The following is a 17,121-nucleotide window of genomic DNA, read 5'->3' on the forward strand; positions in this document are numbered from 1 at the left end:
GAGAGGTGCGCACAGGGACCAACAGCCCTGGGGAGGGGGGTTGTAAGTCCATCCACCTGGGAGGAAACTGAGGCTCTGAGATGGGAAGCCGCCTCCACAGCGTCTGATCTCAAGCAGCGAGCAGGAGGACCCCAGGGCAGGAATGGGGACCAAGGCCGCAGAAGCCCCTAGATCTGTTTGGAATGCACAGGATCTCCTGCTCGCGGACTTCTACTCATCCTTCAAAACTTGAATCTGGTCACCGGATGACCTGTCCCACCCACTCTTCAAGCACCACAGGCCTCCCACAAGAGGGGACCCGAGTTGGAGGAGGTGAAGGGGCAAGGCGGGGATGGGGATGGGAGTAGGCTTGGGCACCCAGGCAGGGAGGTGGGCATGGGCAGTGGTAGCTAGATCAGCCACAGGTCACCCCGAGGTCGCGGGGGGGGGGGGTGGCCCAGACCTCAGTCTCGCCCCTCCCCCTCCCCGCGGGCTCGGAGGGCGGGACGGGGGCGGGGGGGCGGGAGGGAGGAGGGGAAGGGGCGGGGCTCCGCGCGGGGGGCGGGCCGGGGCGGAGCGCGGGGTCCCCCGCTGTGCTCGCCGCGGCCGCTGCGCCCCCCGGACGCGCTCGCCGACCCGGGGGCCGGCGGACTGGGACCCGCGGAGGACGCCGGCCGCGCCGGGCCCGAGGCGGGGTGCGGGGAGCGGGACGCAGCGGACCGGGGCACGGGCGCCCAGGGGTCCCGGCGCGGGGGCGTCGGGCGCGGGCGGGGCCGGGCGCCCCGAGGACCCCCACCACCCCCAGACCGGACCGGACTGAGGTAAGCGGCCATCGCGGGGGCGGCGGGAGGGGCGCGGGCCGGCCGGGACGCGGGGACCTGTCGGAGCCTTTGTCTGAGGCGCGCGCGGCCCGGCTCCGTGCTTCCCCCCCACTCCGCGCCGGCTCCGGCCGCCGAGTCCAGGGGCGCGGGCGCGTGACCCCGGGCACCCCGAGACCCTCATCCTCCCACTCCATCCCGGGATCAGCAGGCTCCCACGCGCACCCTGTCCAGCCTCCGGACCGGGCCAGCCCGCCACCAGCCCCTCTGCGAGCGCAGGACCCAGACCCGGGAAGCGGAGAGTGCCGCCGGCTCCAGGCCCTGCCTGGCCAGGCGCCACCTCCTCCCCAGGCACACCCCAGCATCCTTCCAGCTGAAGTTCCTCCTTGGAAGTTCCTCCGCCCCACCGCGCCCCTACCCCTGCCCGCCCCCTCCCAGCTCTTGGGAGAGCGGCTGAAAGAGGTGGGGCCTGCGCCCAGAGGTCACCTCCCAGGGGTCCTACCGTCTGTCCTTCGCCCAGGAGCGCTGGCCTGCGAACCGACTGCGTTGCTGTGGAGCTGGTCTCCCCGAGGGAGCCGGGGCTGGGGGCATTGCAGCACCAGGGCCAGGGGCCAGGGGCCAGGGGCGGGGCCAGGCACCCCGGTCAGGCTGGCGCCTGTGGTGGGTTGGCCAATGCATTTGCACCTGCCTCCTACCCCGCTCCAGGCAGGGGGTGGCCCGTGGGCCTGGAAACCCACTTTCCTATGGGCAGAACCACCAGGGAGGACTTTGGGCCAGTCCGGAAGGCTTGGCTGCGGAAAGAGCAGTAGAGAACTTACAGGCTACCTCAGATAGTGGGTCCGGGGGCAGGGCCATCCAAGGGCGTCCCAGGGCCAGGGGCTCACAGGAGGCTGAGGCCCCAGGGAGACTAGCCGGCTGGCTTTCCAAGCAGATCCCAGGCTCCCTGTGCCCTCCGGCTGGAGCGCAGCCCCTGAGAGGCTCAGACACCCAGAGCCTTCACAGTGCCCTGGGGGCACAGTTAGAACTCAGTTGCCTCTGAAATGGGAGGGAGCCAAAGGCGGTCGGCCTGGCGGGGCTCCAGAATGCGCTGTGTGGCCCCTGGACCCGGCTCTCTGTGCCTCAGCCTCTCTTTCTGTGAAGTGGGGGCCTTCAGGACTGCTGGGGTGTGGAGAAGACCCCTGTGCCCCTGAGCCTGTCCATAAAGTTTAATTAAAGCAGGACCCAAGGAGGAGGGGCCGGGGGAAGAGCTAGGCTCAGGCCTGCCTGTGTGGGGTGGAGCTGGGCGTAGGGGGGTCTGGGGGGATGGCTTGGAGGCCTGCAGCCCAGGAGAGGGAGGGGCAGCCCCCTCCAGCCAACCCCCCTTGCCCTGCCAATATGGGAGGTCATATCAGGGGTGCTGGGGCCACTGAGCACCTCCCAGGAGGGGGCCTGGAGGAGCACAAGGGCACAGTGGCCCAGGCAATGTGAGTGGCGGCTGCCCGTCTCGCCCGCAGAGTGTCTGGGAGCAGCGGGGTGGCCTCCTGGCTCCATGCGGAGCACGTCCGCCTCCCGGGTGGCGTGGCCTCTCGGCTAGGCGGAAACCTCAGCGCAGAGGCCGGGCGTGTCCCCGGCGTTGCGTCTGTCTCGGGAACACAGGCCAGGGGGTCGGAAGCGGACATCCTCCAAGGCTGGAGGGAGGGGTGCTCGTCGTTGCAGACCCTGTCCTGGGCCCACCTGGGAGGCCGGGTGGCTGGGGGACCCAGGGTGTCCAAGCCTCCAGTGCAGGACCCTGCCCAGGGCCACAGCCCTTCACCCCCAGACTGAGCTCTGTCCTGAGTCCCGTTCGGCCCCCCAGCTCCAGATGTGGCAGGAGGTCCAGGGCTGAGCCTGGAGGGGGGTCACGCCTGGCTTCCCGGCCCCCACACACACATTGCTCCTGGGTGCCCATCTGCTGGTCAGCCCCCAGCCTGCAAGGACAGAACTTCCCCAAGACCCACCTGGAAGCAAAGAAGGCTCCAGACTCTCAGACCCCAACTAAAACTCTCTATGGGGAGTAAAGAAGCGGGGGGAGCCCAGGGGAGGCTGGGGAGCAGGTAGACAGGTGGGGCTGCTGGAGGAAAGGAGATGAACCAGGCAGAGGCGGGGGTGGGCATGGCTATGGGCCAAGCTCAGAGAGAATCGGAGCAGCTGCGGGCACATAAGGTCCCTTGGGGAGCGGTCCCTCTCCCTGCTGCTTCTGTGGGTGCCCTGACCCGTGCTCCAGGGGGAGGGGATCAGGAAGTAGGGGTGCCACACTCAGTGCCCGATGCTGCCACGACCCATCTCTGTCTCCGGTTCCCTACAGTGAGTGTGTATCCTCTTGGCAATCAGATAAATGATTAAAGGTTGTTCCAAAAACAAACTGGTCAGTATTTTAGGGAAAAAAGCTAGACACCCAACTTCTCCAATGGTGCTGGAGAAGACTCTTGAGAGTCCCTTGGACAGCAAGGAGTTCACACCAGTCCATCCTAAAGGAAATCAGTCTTGAATATTCTTTGGAAGGACTGATGCTGAAGCTGAAATGCCAATACTTTGGCCACCTGATGGGAAGAACCGACTGATTGGAAAAGACCCTGATGCTGGGAAAGATTGAAGGCGGGAGGAAAAGGGGGCGACAGAAGATGAAATGGTTGGCTGGCATCACCAATGCAATGGACACGAGTTTGAACAAACTCTGGGAGATGGTGAAGGACAGGGGAGCCTGGCATGCTGCGGTCCATGGGGTCACAAAGAGCCGGACTCGACTGAGCGACTGAACAACATCCATTGAGGATCAGTTAGCTCCTTTCCTCCAAAGATACAGATTTGAATTGAGGCAAGAGCCAGAGAGAAAGGACTTCCCGCCACCCCATGGGGCTGGCCCCAGTACGTGGGCCGTGGGGGCACGGGGACCCACAGGCCTGGGTCCACGTTTAGGTCCTGCCGCTCACTGCCTGTTAGACCGGGGTGGCGGGGCAGAGGAGCTATTCACCCAGTAACATTCCTTTTCATCGGCCGTCAAATGAGTGGATGTTGGAACCTCCTCCCAGAGGGCAGTGGTTCATGGGACACTCGAGTGCGGCACTGGCACACACATGCTCAAACCACCCCTCCTGCACGACTGCATCTGTTTCCTCTCAACCGTGCCCGCCACTGCCGCCCTCATGCAGTCCTCCAGTCTTGCTCCCTGCTGCAGCCAGGGAGCATCTTAAGACACAAGTCACGTGGCATCACGTGTCCGCCTAGGTTTGCGTCCAGTGACTCTGCTGTTTCAGTGCTGAGGGCTCAGGTTCAATCCCTGGGCGGGGAGCTAAGATCACATAAGCCATGTGGCATGGCAAAGAAAGGAAAAAGGGGGAAAAAAAGGGATGGGATGAATAGAGAGCACGGATGGCCCTGGGGGCGCGGGCTGGCAGCAGGGCAGTGGGGCTGGGGTCCTCTCCTGGGCTCCCCATCCGGCCTCCTTTGCTTTCTCTGCAGCGCGGCCGCATGGGCTCGGTGGGCAGCCAGCGCCCCCGGGAGGCCAGCATGGCAAGCACGCCACACGGGAGCGTGGTGATGAGCTTCAGCTTTGACAGCGGCCACCTGGAGGAGGCGGTGGCCGGGGCCACCCAGGCCCAGGGCGGTAGGACCAGGGGCATCCCGATTTTCACGGACTCTGGTGAGTGAGGGGCAGCGGAGGGTCGGCCGTGGGAGTCCTCCCGAGCCTTCCTAGGATGGGGAACCTCGGTGGGGGGGATCACTGAGCCTGGGGGGCAGGATGGATTAGACCTGCTGCGGCGACAAAGGAGCCCACGGTCCCAGTGCCTTCGCCAATGCCGTGTGTCCAGGTGTGTTCAGGGAAGCCTCCGTCTTAATGTGGGCTTCCACGGGGGCAGGTGCACCGACCCGTGTGTGGACTGCTGTCTGCAGGCGACGTCTGTTGTGTTGGCCACACTCATTGGCCAGAGCCAGCCTTGCTTCACTTCAGCGAAGTCCCCGAAAAGAGGACTGGCGTGAGACTCCAGGACCCTGTTTACTCCCTGACTGTGTGTCCCAGAGCAAAGACCTCGGCCTCTGAGCCTCGGGCTCCCTTGGTGGAGGAAATATGGCAGACTTGCAGAGCGGGCAGCATGCGGGTCTGGAGTCAGGCAGATTTGGGTTCCAGAGAGCTCCCGTCTCTTTGTCTGCTCAGGGACCTTGGGCAAGTCACGAAAACACACTCACCCTTTCCCCAGGGGCTGCAAAGTCCACAGCTCTTCTCTGCTCCCCAAAACTGAAAACACTGAGATGCAGAGCTAACTGTTACGAGCACACCTTATGTTAGATGATACAGGGGTGAGAAAGTGAATACAATAAGGACATTTGACTACTGTAGCCCGCCAGGCTCCTCTGTCCATGGGACTTTCCAGGCAAGCATACTGGAGTGGGCAGCCATTCCCTTCTCCAGGGATCTTCCCGACCCAGGAATCCAACCCAGGTCTCCCACATTGCAGGCAGATTCTTTACCGTCCGTGCCACCAGGGAAGCCTTAATACGTATACACACACGTATTCATATCAAAATAAGGAAGAAATGCTCGAGCAGTCAGTCCTCCTATCTGGCTAGTCACGACTGTAGCTGGTATTTATAACTACTTTCTCCCACCCACCCCCACCCACATTCCCTGTGCCCTCCACCAGCACCTGAACTGGTCCGGGCTCTTTTCTGGAAGGCTCTGGAGCACCACCAGTCCTGCTAGACTTGGGTTGGGGTCATTTTCCATGGACTGTATCACATAGAGCGGACGTCCTGAGAGAGGCCATAAGGAATCTCCCGTCTTCCAGACCCACACATCTGGGAGCACCCGGATGTCCCTGTGATGGTCAGGATCAGCCCCCCCGCCCCCAGTGGGCACAGCAACTCTGTCCTCTGCAGGGTCACTGCAGAGGACAGTGTCTTGGGGTGGAACCGTCCCACCCTTTAGAAGGAAGCCCCCTGCACCAGCGGAGCCTGGAGACATGGGGGTGGGAAGCGAATGTTTTGCTGTTGCTGTTCATTTGTGGCCGACTCTTTGAGACCCCATGGACTTGAGCACACCAGGTTTCCCTGTCTTTCGTCATCTCTCAGAGCTTGCTCAAACTCATGTCCGTCAAGTCAGTGATACCATCCAACCGTCTCATCCTCTGTCACCGCCTTCTCTTCCTTCCCTCAGTCTTTCCCAACATCAGGGTCTTTTCCAGTGAGTCAGCTCTTTGCATCAGACGGTCAAAGGATTGGAGCTTCAGCTTCAGCATCAGTCCTTCCAATGAATATTCAGGGCTGATTTCCTTTAGGATGGGCTGGTTTCATCTCCTTGCAGTCCAAGGGCCTCTCAAAACTCTTGCCAGCACTGCAGTTGGAAAGCATCAATATCACTAGTTAGGGACCTCTGCCGGTTGTGGTGATTTGGCCTGCTCTCACTTCTGCCGTGGTTCGTGGGAATGAGAACGCTAACTCCAGGAGGACCTGGACCGTATATTGGACATGGACTTAGAGCGTAGACAGCCTCCCAGAGAACACTGTCTCAGCCCCACTAGCTTTTGACACCCAGCTGGCCCTGTACTGAGTCTGTAAAAAGCCATTTCAGCATTCTGTCCAGCCAGGCATTTCGGTGGCCATGATGATGAGAGTCACGGAGGCGGAGAGGGTCACGGAGACAGAGAGGGTCACGGAGGCGGTGGGGGTCACGGAGACAGAGAGGGTCACGGAGGCAGTGGGGGTCACGGAGGCGGTGGGGGTCACGGTGGCGGTGGGGGTCACGGAGACAGAGAGGGTCACGGAGACAGAGAGGGTCACGGAGGCAGTGGGGGTCACGGAGGCGGTGGGGGTCACGGTGGCGGTCGGGGTCATGGTGGTGGTGGGGGTCACGGAGGCGAGGAGGGTCACAGAGGCGGTCAGGGTCACGGTGGCGGTCAGGGTCACGGTGGCGGTTGGGGTTGTGGAGATGGTGGCCTCTTGGTGACGGACAGCGGCCGTCGTGAGGGTTGCTCTGGCCGTGGCGTGCGTGGTTGTAGACCTAGTAGCTGCGATGGTGATGACTCGGGCGGCAGTGGCCATGAGGGTGGACAGGGGCCCGGTGACCGTGACCCTGGTTTAGTGGCTGTGACGGTGATGCCAACAGCCGCGCTGCACGGTTGGCTTTGCCAGCCTCGGCTGTGGGATGGATGGCCGCCGGGGTGATGGCAGCCGTGGTGACTGCGGCCTGCGTGAGGAGGCCCCGCACAGTGAGGGTGGGCGTGATGGCGGTCCGATGGTGACAGGGGCCACAGTGTTCTGTAACTTTTGAGACTGGCCGTGCTGACGGGATGTGGGCAGCTGTGGCCATAGGGCTGGAGAGTGCCCACAGTCATGATGGCTTCAGTGGCTGCATATGGTAGGAGTGGCCATGCTGATGGTGCCCACCATGGCGGCTAAGGTGGCAGAGACACCGAATGGTGGGATGCCCATGCTGATGGTGCCCATGATGATGGCTAAGGTGGCAGAGACACCGAATGGTGGGGTGCCCACGCTGATGGTGCCCATGATGATGGCTAAGGTGGCAGAGACACCGAATGGTGGGATGCCCATGCTGATGGTGCCCATGATGATGGCTAAGGTGGCAGAGACACCGAATGGTGGGATGCCCATACTGATGGTGCCCATGATGATGGCTAAGGTGGCAGAGACACCGAATGGTGGGATGCCACGTCTGCGGTTAGATGACACCGAGTGGCTACGGCTGTGGTGGTCACGACGGGGGGTGGTGTGGTTCACTGTGCCCGTGGCAGCGGCCTGCACCCCAGTGTGGTGGCCGCGGCCACGCATGGGCCTGTCTGCCTCTCGCCTGAAGTCTGGGTTTGTCGGCAGAGGAGCCGGCACCTGATGACCGCTACCACGCCATCTACTTCGCGATGCTGCTGGCTGGCGTGGGCTTCCTGCTGCCCTACAACAGCTTCATCACCGACGTGGACTACCTGCACCACAAGTACCCAGGTGGGCCCCGGCCGCGTCCTGCCATCCACGCTGCCTGCTCGCTCGGCTCGGGCCAGCTGCCCTCCAGAAACCCTTCGGGCGGCACCCTGCTCCAGGGGCCCGTTTTCTTCAAACTCTAGCTCGGCTGTGAACTGCCGCGTGACCCCAGGGCAGCCCCTCACCCTCCCTGGGCTGTTAGGCCCTTTGGGGCAGAGGGAGGAAGCAGTGCTCTGTGGGGGCAGGTGCAGAGGGCGGGGCTCCTCTGAGCCCCGGCTGCTCCCCCAGCGCCCCCCACCGCCCGCAGGAACCTCGATTGTGTTTGACATGAGCCTCACCTACATCCTGGTGGCACTGGCGGCCGTGCTCCTGAACAACGCGCTGGTGGAGAGGCTGAGCCTGCACACGAGGATCACCGCGGGTACGCTGCCCACTGCCCACCCGGCCCCCAGCCCTCCCCTCTGGCCACCACGCACCCCTGCGCCTCACTCTCCTTGTCTGTAAGATGGGTGCGCCTCCTCCTAGGAATGTCATAGGTTCCACTATGAAAACCGGGTCGGGCTCGAGGGGTGCAGCGCACGCCAGCATGATGCCCGTACCTGGGGAGGCTGCTGTGTGCCCCACATGTGTCTCGGGGCCCTTGCTCTCCCCTGCTTTTCTCTACCATTTGTCTCCATGGTAACAGTCAGCTTCAAAGTCCAGCTCAAAAGGCGCCTCCTCCAGGAAGTCTTCCAGGTGCCCCTCTGAGACCTGTAAGATGTCCTGCCCCCCCAGTCCTAAGGGGAACGGCAGAGAGAGAGCACTCAGCCCTGGCCCTGTGTGGGGGTGAGGGGGCTCCCCCAGCCCACTGCTCACTGCTCCCTCTCTGGCCTCCTCCCACACAGGTTACCTCTTAGCCCTGGGGCCCCTCCTCTTTATCAGCATCTGCGACGTTTGGCTGCAGCTCTTCTCTAGGGACCAGGCTTACGCCATCAACCTGGCCGCTGTGGGCACTGTGGCCTTCGGCTGCACAGGTAGAGCCAGGGGGCCGGGGTGGGTTGAGTTGTGTGCTGGGGGCGTGTTACCCAGGGTGAGCCAGGCTCAGGGCTGGTGTGTGTCCACATGCACACGGGCATGTCCACTTTCACACATCGCACACTGCACACCCACAGGGCTGTGTGTGCTGGGCGCGCCGTGTTGGAGCACACACGCCGCGCACATGTCCACACGCCCAAGCCTCACGTGGACATTAAGGCACCTCCCTGGTTTCTCAGGTATAAACTGTGCTTCACAAACTCTCAGGCATATATTTCCGTGTCGGTGTTTCTCTTGGGCAGTAGCTTTCCAGGTTTTTTTTTTTAAAAAGCTTTTTATTTTGAAACTATTTCACACTTGTGAAAAGTTGCAAGAATAATATAATGGGTTCGCATATATCTTTCAACTTCTTATTGTTGTTCAGTCGCTAAGTCACATCCAGCTCTTTGCGATCCCGTGGAGGGCAGCAGGCCAGGCTTCCCGCCCTTCATTATTGCCTCGATTCACCAATTGTTAATATTTTGCTGCAAATGCTTTCTTTCCTTCTCTGGCTTTCTGTGTCTCTCCCCACTTCTAAAGTAGCTGTATATATAAATTTCCCCATACGTATATATAAATGTAAAATAATGAACATTTTCTCTTTAAACCGTTCAGGAGTTACTCCAGACATCGTCACACTTTTTGCCATAATACTAACAGTTCAGGGCGTTTCACTGTGGTAGCAGTTAAACCTAAGACGTTTCCCCTAGAACCGTGTCTACAATTGCCCATATCAGGACATTGAACACTGATACAGCACTGTCATGGAATCTATAACCCATGTAAAGATTTCACAGGCTGTTCCTATAATGTCCTCTATAATTTTTGTCTTTCTGACCCAGGGCCACATGCTGCATTACTGGTCATGGCTTTAATCCAAGTGGTCCTCAGTTTTCCTCTGTCTTTTATGGCAGCAACTTTTACAAAGGTCCAGGCCAGTAGTTTTGTTGATAATGACTTCTGTGAAGAAATGCATTTCACATTATGACTCAGCAAACGTGTGTGTGTGTGTTTATAAATGAAATCAAGGCTTTGTGAGATAATATTCTCAATCCAGGCTTTGTACACAGGTCTGCTCTATTTTTTCAAAAATCCTGGTGACAACCACGAGATCCCAGTTTGCCTATCCTGCTCCAGGGTTTCCTTCTAGACATGGAGTCATTAGACTGTAGGGTGTGAGCCAGTGTGCTTTATTTTCCCCAGACGCTGCTGCAGTTCTGTCTTCATATATATATATATTTTTGCTTGCACCGGGTCTTAGTTGTGGTGGGTGGGTTCTATTAATAGTTCCCTGACCAGGAACTGAACCCAGGCCCCCTGAATTGGGAGCATGGAGTCTTAGCCACTGGACCACCAGGGAAGTCCCTGCACTTGTGTCTTATTGGTCAGGATGAGAGAGGTTATGCTTGGTAACAAATGAGCCCAGAAATCTCAGCGGCTTCGCAGAACCAGTCTTACTCCCGACTCTTGCCACACGTCCAGCCGGTCCCTGGGGTACTCTCCACACTCACTGGTGCTGACGGTGGCTCTCCATTTGTAACACGTGGCCTTGTCTGTAGCTGCCCCTGGGAAAAAAAAGACTGGACGACCACGAGGGCTTCTCCTGCCTGGTCCAGGAGTGATGTATGTCATTTCTGCTTGGCTGTCAGTGACCAGAGGAGGTGGGGGAGCCTGGCCAGTCCAGGGTGGGGACACGGAAGGCAGGCAATGCTGTTTCCACCACACCCCGCACGGTGGTTGGACCACCTCCCTCTGCCCCCAGTGGAGTTCATGTCCTTTCCCCACTCTCTTGCCAACACAAGTGTTCTTGAACTTCTGAACAGGTGATAAGTGGTGTCTCATGGTTACTACCCTCTCTCTCTCTCAAGTGCAGCAATCCAGCTTCTACGGGTACACAGGGATGCTGCCCAAGAGGTACACGCAGGGGGTGATGACAGGGGAGAGTGAGTATCTGCAGACCTCAGGAGTGGGCGCTGGGCTTTCTGGGCTCTGAGACCCTCTCCTTGGGACTTGGGGCTCAGGAGCCCTGGGCACATGCGGCGGGAATGCCTGGCTGGAAGCAGGGGCAGGACTCCCAGACGAGGAATGTGGCTGTGAAGGGCATGGCCTCTTTGGTGTGCGGTCCTCTGGGATGTGAGGCACAGGCGGGTCGAGAGTGTCTCGGAGCGCCTGTGTGAGGCATGTGTTTTGTGTCTGTGTGTGCGTGTGTGTGCGCGTGTGTGCGGGGTCAACCCATCCACACATGTCATGTCAAGTGCCGTCCCTCAGCACCAGGCTCTCCTCGCAGCCCCACACCCATGAACCACCGCCACTTGGCATCTCAGACTCACTACCCCAAGCCCACCGTGTCATTTCCCACCGCCTCAGTGAACTGCACCCCCATGCTCAAACTTGAAAGTTACTCAACACCCCATCCTTCTGCAAGTTGTGTGGGCCTGCCTGCCTGCCCTCCGGCTGATCCTGCCTCTCCAGCCCCCGGTCCAGGCAGCTGACCCCCTCATGCGGTGCCCCCCTTCCACACAACGGCAGCTCTACCCTCCATCCAGCCCCAAGCAGCAGGGGCCCCCAGGAAGGTACCTGGCCTGCTGTGATTCCCCACCCACCTGGTTCCAAGCCCACAACTTCCTTTCAGCTCCTCAAATAGAAACACGCAGAGTTCATGCCCTCTTCCCCTGCCTGTACCCCCAAATCCTGGTGTTCTTCTATGCGACCTTGGAGGTCTCTCCCCTCCAGCCGCATAAGGAAAGGGCCTGTGTGCATCATCCCCATTGTGTCCTCAGGGCGGTGCGGTGCTAGGCACACAGCAGGCATTCCATCTACGCTTCCAGTGGGGCGGGAGAGGGTGTGAGCAGGCGGCAGGCCGGGGAGGGGCGGTCTGCGTGGATGCGTCCTGTGGGCAAGTCAGGGCTGCGGGGTAGCTTGTGGGGCGGGGCCGAGCGGGAGGGCGGGGCGGAGCGGGAGGTCGGGGCTGAGCGTTGGGGGCGGGGCGGGCGTCACGGCCCCTCCTCCGCAGGTACCGCGGGAGTGATGGTCTCGCTGAGCCGCATCCTCACCAAGCTGCTGCTGCCGGACGAGCGGGCCGGCACACTCATCTTCTTCCTGGTCTCCGCGGGCCTGGAGCTGCTCTGCTTCCTGCTGCACCTGCTGGTGCGGGGCAGCCGCTTCGTGCTCTACCACACGGCAAGGCCCCGCCACTGCCGCCCGAGCCGCAGGGCCGGCTACCGCGTGCACCACGACGTGGCCGCCGAGGACGTACACTTTGTAAGTCACGAGGTCGAGGTCTGGGGGCCCCGGGCACGGCCGCCACCCTGTCCCAGCCGGGCCCTCCTTCCTCACGTGGACCACGGTTCCATCCCCCGGTGCCACACATGTCTGGGGCCTGAGCCCCCTCTGGATATGAGAGCCCACCCCTGAGGCCTTAACACCCCCCCACGCCGGCTGTGATGGACCACACGTGCGGCCTGAGGTCCGTGCCCAGCCGTCCTGGGGGCTGGGGCGCGCTCTGGTGGCGACAGGGCCGCCTAGCCCGCAGAGGACCCAGGGATGGCAGGTGTGGGAGCTAGGCACAGGGGAGCCGGGGAGCCGCCTAGGAGAAGGGCAGGGCAAGGGGAGCCAAAATGTTCTCAAAGGAGTTGTTCCAGCGAGTCACCCTCGCTGGGCCCTGGGCTGGGAACACAAGAGTGAGCCAGAGACCGGCCCACGCGAGGCCCCCCTGATGGTCAGGGAGGTTCCCCTGATGGCTCTGGGCTGAGACCTGACCCGTGCGGCCGGAAGGCCGTTGGGGGTGGAGGGGACCCGCACGCAAATCCCGGCCCCCACTCCGTCCTCCCTCCAGGAGCACCAGGGCCCAACACTGGCCAACGGCGGGTCGCCGAAGGACAGCCCGGCCCACGAGGTGACGGGCGGGGGCGCCTACACGCGCTTCGACGTGCCTCGGCCAAGGATCAGGCGCAGCTGGCCCTCCTTCCGAGGTGGGCGGGCCTGGCCCGACGTCGGGTCTGCGCGCGGGGTGGGGCAGGTGCTCCGGCGGGCTGCAGGCAGGGGCCCCTGGGCTCGCTGCCCTCTGACCCCGCTGGCCGCCCACAGCCCTGCTCCTGCACCGCTACGTGGTGGCCCGCGTCATCTGGGCGGACATGCTATCCATCGCCGTGACCTACTTCATCACGCTGTGCCTATTTCCGGGTCTCGAGTCGGAGATCCGCCACTGCATCCTGGGCGAGTGGCTGCCCATCCTCCTGATGGCTGTGTTCAACCTCTCTGACTTCGTGGGCAAGGTGGGCCCCGCCCCGGCGGAGGGGAGGGCGCCCCCAGTTGAAGATGCACGTGGCTCCAGGTGGGGAGGGTGGGAGCCGAGCCATGGACCAGACCAGGGGCAAGAGGAGGGGCACTTGGCACTGGCCCCAGGCTCACTGGTTGAGGGGTCTCTGGTAGCACAGGTGTGGACACATGCAAGGGGGCAGGAGCACCCAGAACTGGCTAGCCTGTCATTGGGCTTTTCTAGAGGAACACAAGGCTCAGAGAGGGAAAGCCACCTGCCTGCGGTCGCACAGCGGGGAGGTCTGAGAAACCCCAAGCCAAGCTTAGTTAGCGGGTTCAGCTGCCGCTGCTTCCTACAAGTTGACACAGGTGGGCCTGACTCTTTGGGCCTCCGTGTCCTTGTTTCTCAAATGGGGTCGTGAGCCTGCCCGGTGAGGGCGCTGTGAGGACTGACGCAGGGCACGTGTCGTGTTTAGCTGGGTGCCAAGCACACCGCAGGGCCTGTGTCTCACCACAGTGGGGGGTTTGGTCGGTTTTTGGGGGGACAAAAACAGGAAAGGACAGGGACAGGGACACGGCCTGAGCCGGGAGTGTCCAGGGACAGGAGTGGGTCTGGAGAGGCGAGGGCAGAGGCTGGGGCCCACAGGTCCGTCTCCCTGCAGATTCTGGCGGCGCTGCCCATGGACTGGCGGGGCACCCACCTGCTGGCCTGCTCCTGCCTCCGCGTGGTCTTCATCCCCCTCTTCATCCTCTGCGTCTACCCCAGCGGCACACCCGCCCTCCGCCACCCGGCCTGGCCCTGCGTCCTCTCCCTCCTCATGGGCATCAGCAATGGCTACTTTGGCAGCGTGCCCATGATCCTGGCAGCGGGCAAAGTAGGCCCCAAGCAGCGGGAGCTGGCAGGTAAGGCCCCCCTTGGCCCACTTGCCTGTGAGACTGTCCACCACCAGGCAGGGAAACCCAGGCCCATAGAAGTCAAGGCCACACTGCAAGCAGCTGCATTTGGGTCCCAGGGACAAGTCAGCTCAGAGCGCGTAGGTTGGGACGTTCATCAAGCCCTTCCTCATTCATCCCATGACGGATCGGTGAGCCTCTGCCGCGAGGCAGACACTGTCCTAGGCTCCAGGGACACAGCAACGATAGAAGCGGTCCCTGTGCTGATGGGGTTGACCATCCAGAGCTGACACAGCACACAAAGATGTGCTGTGCTGGAGAAATACAAAACAGCGATGGAATGGAGGAGTCGGGGTCGGGCCTCACCGTGGAAGCAGGGTGGTCTGGCAAGGCATCACTGAGGAGGCTGCGTGAACAGAGCCCTGGAGGAAGGCCTGAGGGGCCAGCCACCTGATGGTGCAAAGGAAGTGGAGGGATTAGCATGTGCAAAGGCCCAGGGGCAGAAGCAGCTCGAGCCAGGGAGGTGGTGAAGAGGTGGAAGGAGCCTGGAAGGAAACGCTGGTTCCAGGATCTGTTTTGACTGTAGGGCCTGCAGGGCCAGCTGACTGGGAGATGGAGCATGAGCAGGGGGCGGGGGCAGGGGTGTGGTCAAGAAGGACTCCCAAGTTTGGGCCTGTTGCCGAGGGCAGGAAGGCTGGACGGTTGTCAAGTGAGACAGAGACGGGGGCTGAGTGGGGAAGGGGCACTGGAGGTGGGTTCTGGTCAGGGTACCTGCGGGAAGCCTGGTGGGCACCCCAGGTCATCCTTGACAAGGTGGGAGGCTGGAGAGGAGGCGGCGCAGGCCAGGCTGGGCCGCCCAGCACGTTCCGTCAAGGTGGGACAGCCCTTGGGCGGCAGGAGCTGGCCATGGTCACCGCCTCACCCCCCGAGGACTGGGGCCCGCCGCCCCCCAGGGGCCCTGAGCCCCGCCCGCTGAGGCCCGGTCCTGCCCGCAGGGAACACCATGACCGTGTCCTACATGACGGGGCTGACGCTGGGCTCAGCCGTGGCCTACTGCGCCTACAGCCTCACGCGGGGCGCCCACCGGAGCTGCCTGCGCCCCTCTGCCGCCAACGCCTCCTTCCCCGCCGGCCTCTGAGCCCCGCCCAGGGAGGGCCGCCAGGCCCCCTCCCCACCCCTGCCTGCAGTGCCTGGGCGCCCAGCCGCCTCCCTGTGCCGAAACCACCATCTCCTGGCGCTCCGGCCCCAGGGCTCCGCCCCGCTCTCGGAGGCCTGGACGCACTGCCCCGGATGCGGCTGTGTCTCATGCCTGCCCTCACCCCCGGCCCGTGTCTGCCGGGCCCCGCTCTGTGGGGTCACTCACAGCCGTCCTGGCCCAGGAGAGCAGACCACCAGCCCGTGTCCCCTCCTGGGTCCGCTCTGAGGGCCCCACGGCCCTGACCCCCCGTCGGCAGCACCTCCCCCTCCACTGGGGACCCTGCTCCCACAGGCCTGCCCCCCCACACCCCCGCTACGAGGGGGCTGCAGCCTGGGTGCGCCCACCTTGCGCCAGCACCACCCATGCACCCTGGTACACCCCTGATGCCACAGGCCTGGGGGTCTGTCTGCCCAGGGAGCCCGGTCGACCTCCCCCATTTCCTCCAGCCACCTGTGATACAGGAGGAGACAGTTTGAGAGCCATGAGCAGGGCCCACAGCCTGGCTGGAGTCACACCCCCGGACCTAGGCCTTGAGCCCTTTCCAGGGGGGGCACAGACATGCCCAGGGGTGCCTGGCAAATAGAAGAGGGGGGGTCCCTCCAGAGCTCCAGACTGGCTCAGCACCCCAAGCTGGGGGGATTCCCGGGGCATCCTGCCAGCGGAGGGCTTCTCCAGGGGCAAGACAGGCGCCCTCCCACCCCCTCCGGGTCCCATCCACCCGTCGGTCCACTGACTGTACCGCACTGGCCATTAAAGATGAAGGCAGAGCCTCTGCCCCAGCAACGCCTGGAAGTCACGTCTGTGCCACCGCCGTCTCTGCCCGCCGGGGTGGGAGGAGGGGTCCTGGTGGGGCAAGGCTGATGGCGACTGGGACCAGTCTTCCCCCCACGCACGTGGCGGGCCCAGGACGGAGCTGTGAGGAGGGGCGCGGACAGGATGCGCGTGGGCTTTCAAGGGCGGCTCGGTGCCCTTTGGCTCCAGGGCGGTCAGAGAGGGTGGCTCGCGCCCACTGGAAATGGGGGAGGAGAAGGGACGGCAGCTCGGCCCTGTCGTCCAGGGTCAGAGCGAGGAAGCGGGCTGGGGGGCGTTCCGGGGTCAGGTCTCGGCTCTGTGGCTGACAGACTGATTGGAGCAGATTCCTCCGCTGTTCTGTGTCTCAGTCTCCCCGAAAACCGGGTCGGTTTACTCTCTGATGTGGGCGCGTGGGAGGAGGGTTGGGGAGGCGGGGACCGGCCGAGCCCACGCGGGGCGATGCCACAGGGCCGCTCCTCGGGGCTCCGGGGAGGGGAGGGGAAGAGGTGGAGGGATGAGGGAGGGGGAGCGCGCACCAGCCCGTGACTCAGTTTCTCTAAAGCCCAAGGACCGTCCTGGATGGAGGAGCCCATCCCAGGCTCTGCAGACGCTGAGCTCGCTGCCTTCGCCATCGGCACACTGTACCCTCCACGCACCGCCCTCAAACAGCAAAGCCATCCGTGTCCCATGCACGCCTGGGGCGCTGGGGCGCTGGGCGGGTGCCCGTTGGGTCCAGCCTGAGCTTCCCAGGGCCGGGGGAGCGGGGCAGGGCGGGGCGGGGTCAGCGCCAAGACCCTGGCGCAGCATCCCCCGAACCCCCGCAAGAGTGCGGCTCCTCCATCTCGCGCCAGCGTCAGCACCCTCGTTATCTCTTCCAGAGTGGATGCAGCTGGGAGCACTCAGCTCCATAGGTTTTTGTTAGGATTTTTGGCTGCGCGGGGTCGTTGTTGCAGTTCAGGCTCTCCGTTGCTGCGCGTGGACCTTCTACAATTGCAGGGCCTACTCTCTAGTTGCAGTGCGCAGGTTTCTTGTTGCAGAGCACGGGCTCATTAGTTGTGGAGCGTTGGCTTAGTTGCCCCGAGGCATGTGGGATGTAGTTCCCTGGCCAGGGATCGAACCTGCGTCCCTTGAATTGCAAGGCGGATTTTTAACCACTGGGCCACCACGGAAGTCCCTAAAGTAATT

General features: G+C 62.6%; 1 protein-coding gene across 3 annotated transcripts; it reads left to right on the forward strand.

Moving 5' to 3' along the window:
- The first annotated feature begins 720 nt into the window (after window positions 1-720).
- SLC29A4 (solute carrier family 29 member 4) lies at window positions 721-15,927 on the forward strand. Of its 3 annotated transcripts, XM_045164244.1 has the most exons (11): window positions 721-800; window positions 4,275-4,455; window positions 7,641-7,766; window positions 8,050-8,163; window positions 8,627-8,755; window positions 10,664-10,738; window positions 11,809-12,056; window positions 12,631-12,766; window positions 12,882-13,069; window positions 13,715-13,955; window positions 14,942-15,927. In XM_045164244.1, exons 2-11 carry the CDS (start codon window positions 4,284-4,286, stop codon window positions 15,082-15,084), a joined length of 1,572 nt encoding a protein of 523 aa, XP_045020179.1. In that variant the 5' UTR covers window positions 721-800; window positions 4,275-4,283; the 3' UTR covers window positions 15,085-15,927. The 3 variants fall into 3 exon arrangements, with proteins under 3 accessions (XP_045020179.1, XP_025130686.3, XP_025130687.1); XM_025274901.3 differs by lacking the exon at window positions 721-800 and having other exon boundaries at window positions 3,508-4,455; XM_025274902.3 differs by lacking the exon at window positions 721-800 and having other exon boundaries at window positions 3,511-4,455; window positions 8,031-8,163.
- Window positions 15,928-17,121: the final 1,194 nt, after the last annotated feature.

The sequence above is a fragment of the Bubalus bubalis genome, chromosome 24, assembly GCF_019923935.1.
Source record: "Bubalus bubalis isolate 160015118507 breed Murrah chromosome 24, NDDB_SH_1, whole genome shotgun sequence".
In the NCBI taxonomy this organism is placed as follows: Eukaryota; Metazoa; Chordata; class Mammalia; order Artiodactyla; family Bovidae; genus Bubalus; species Bubalus bubalis.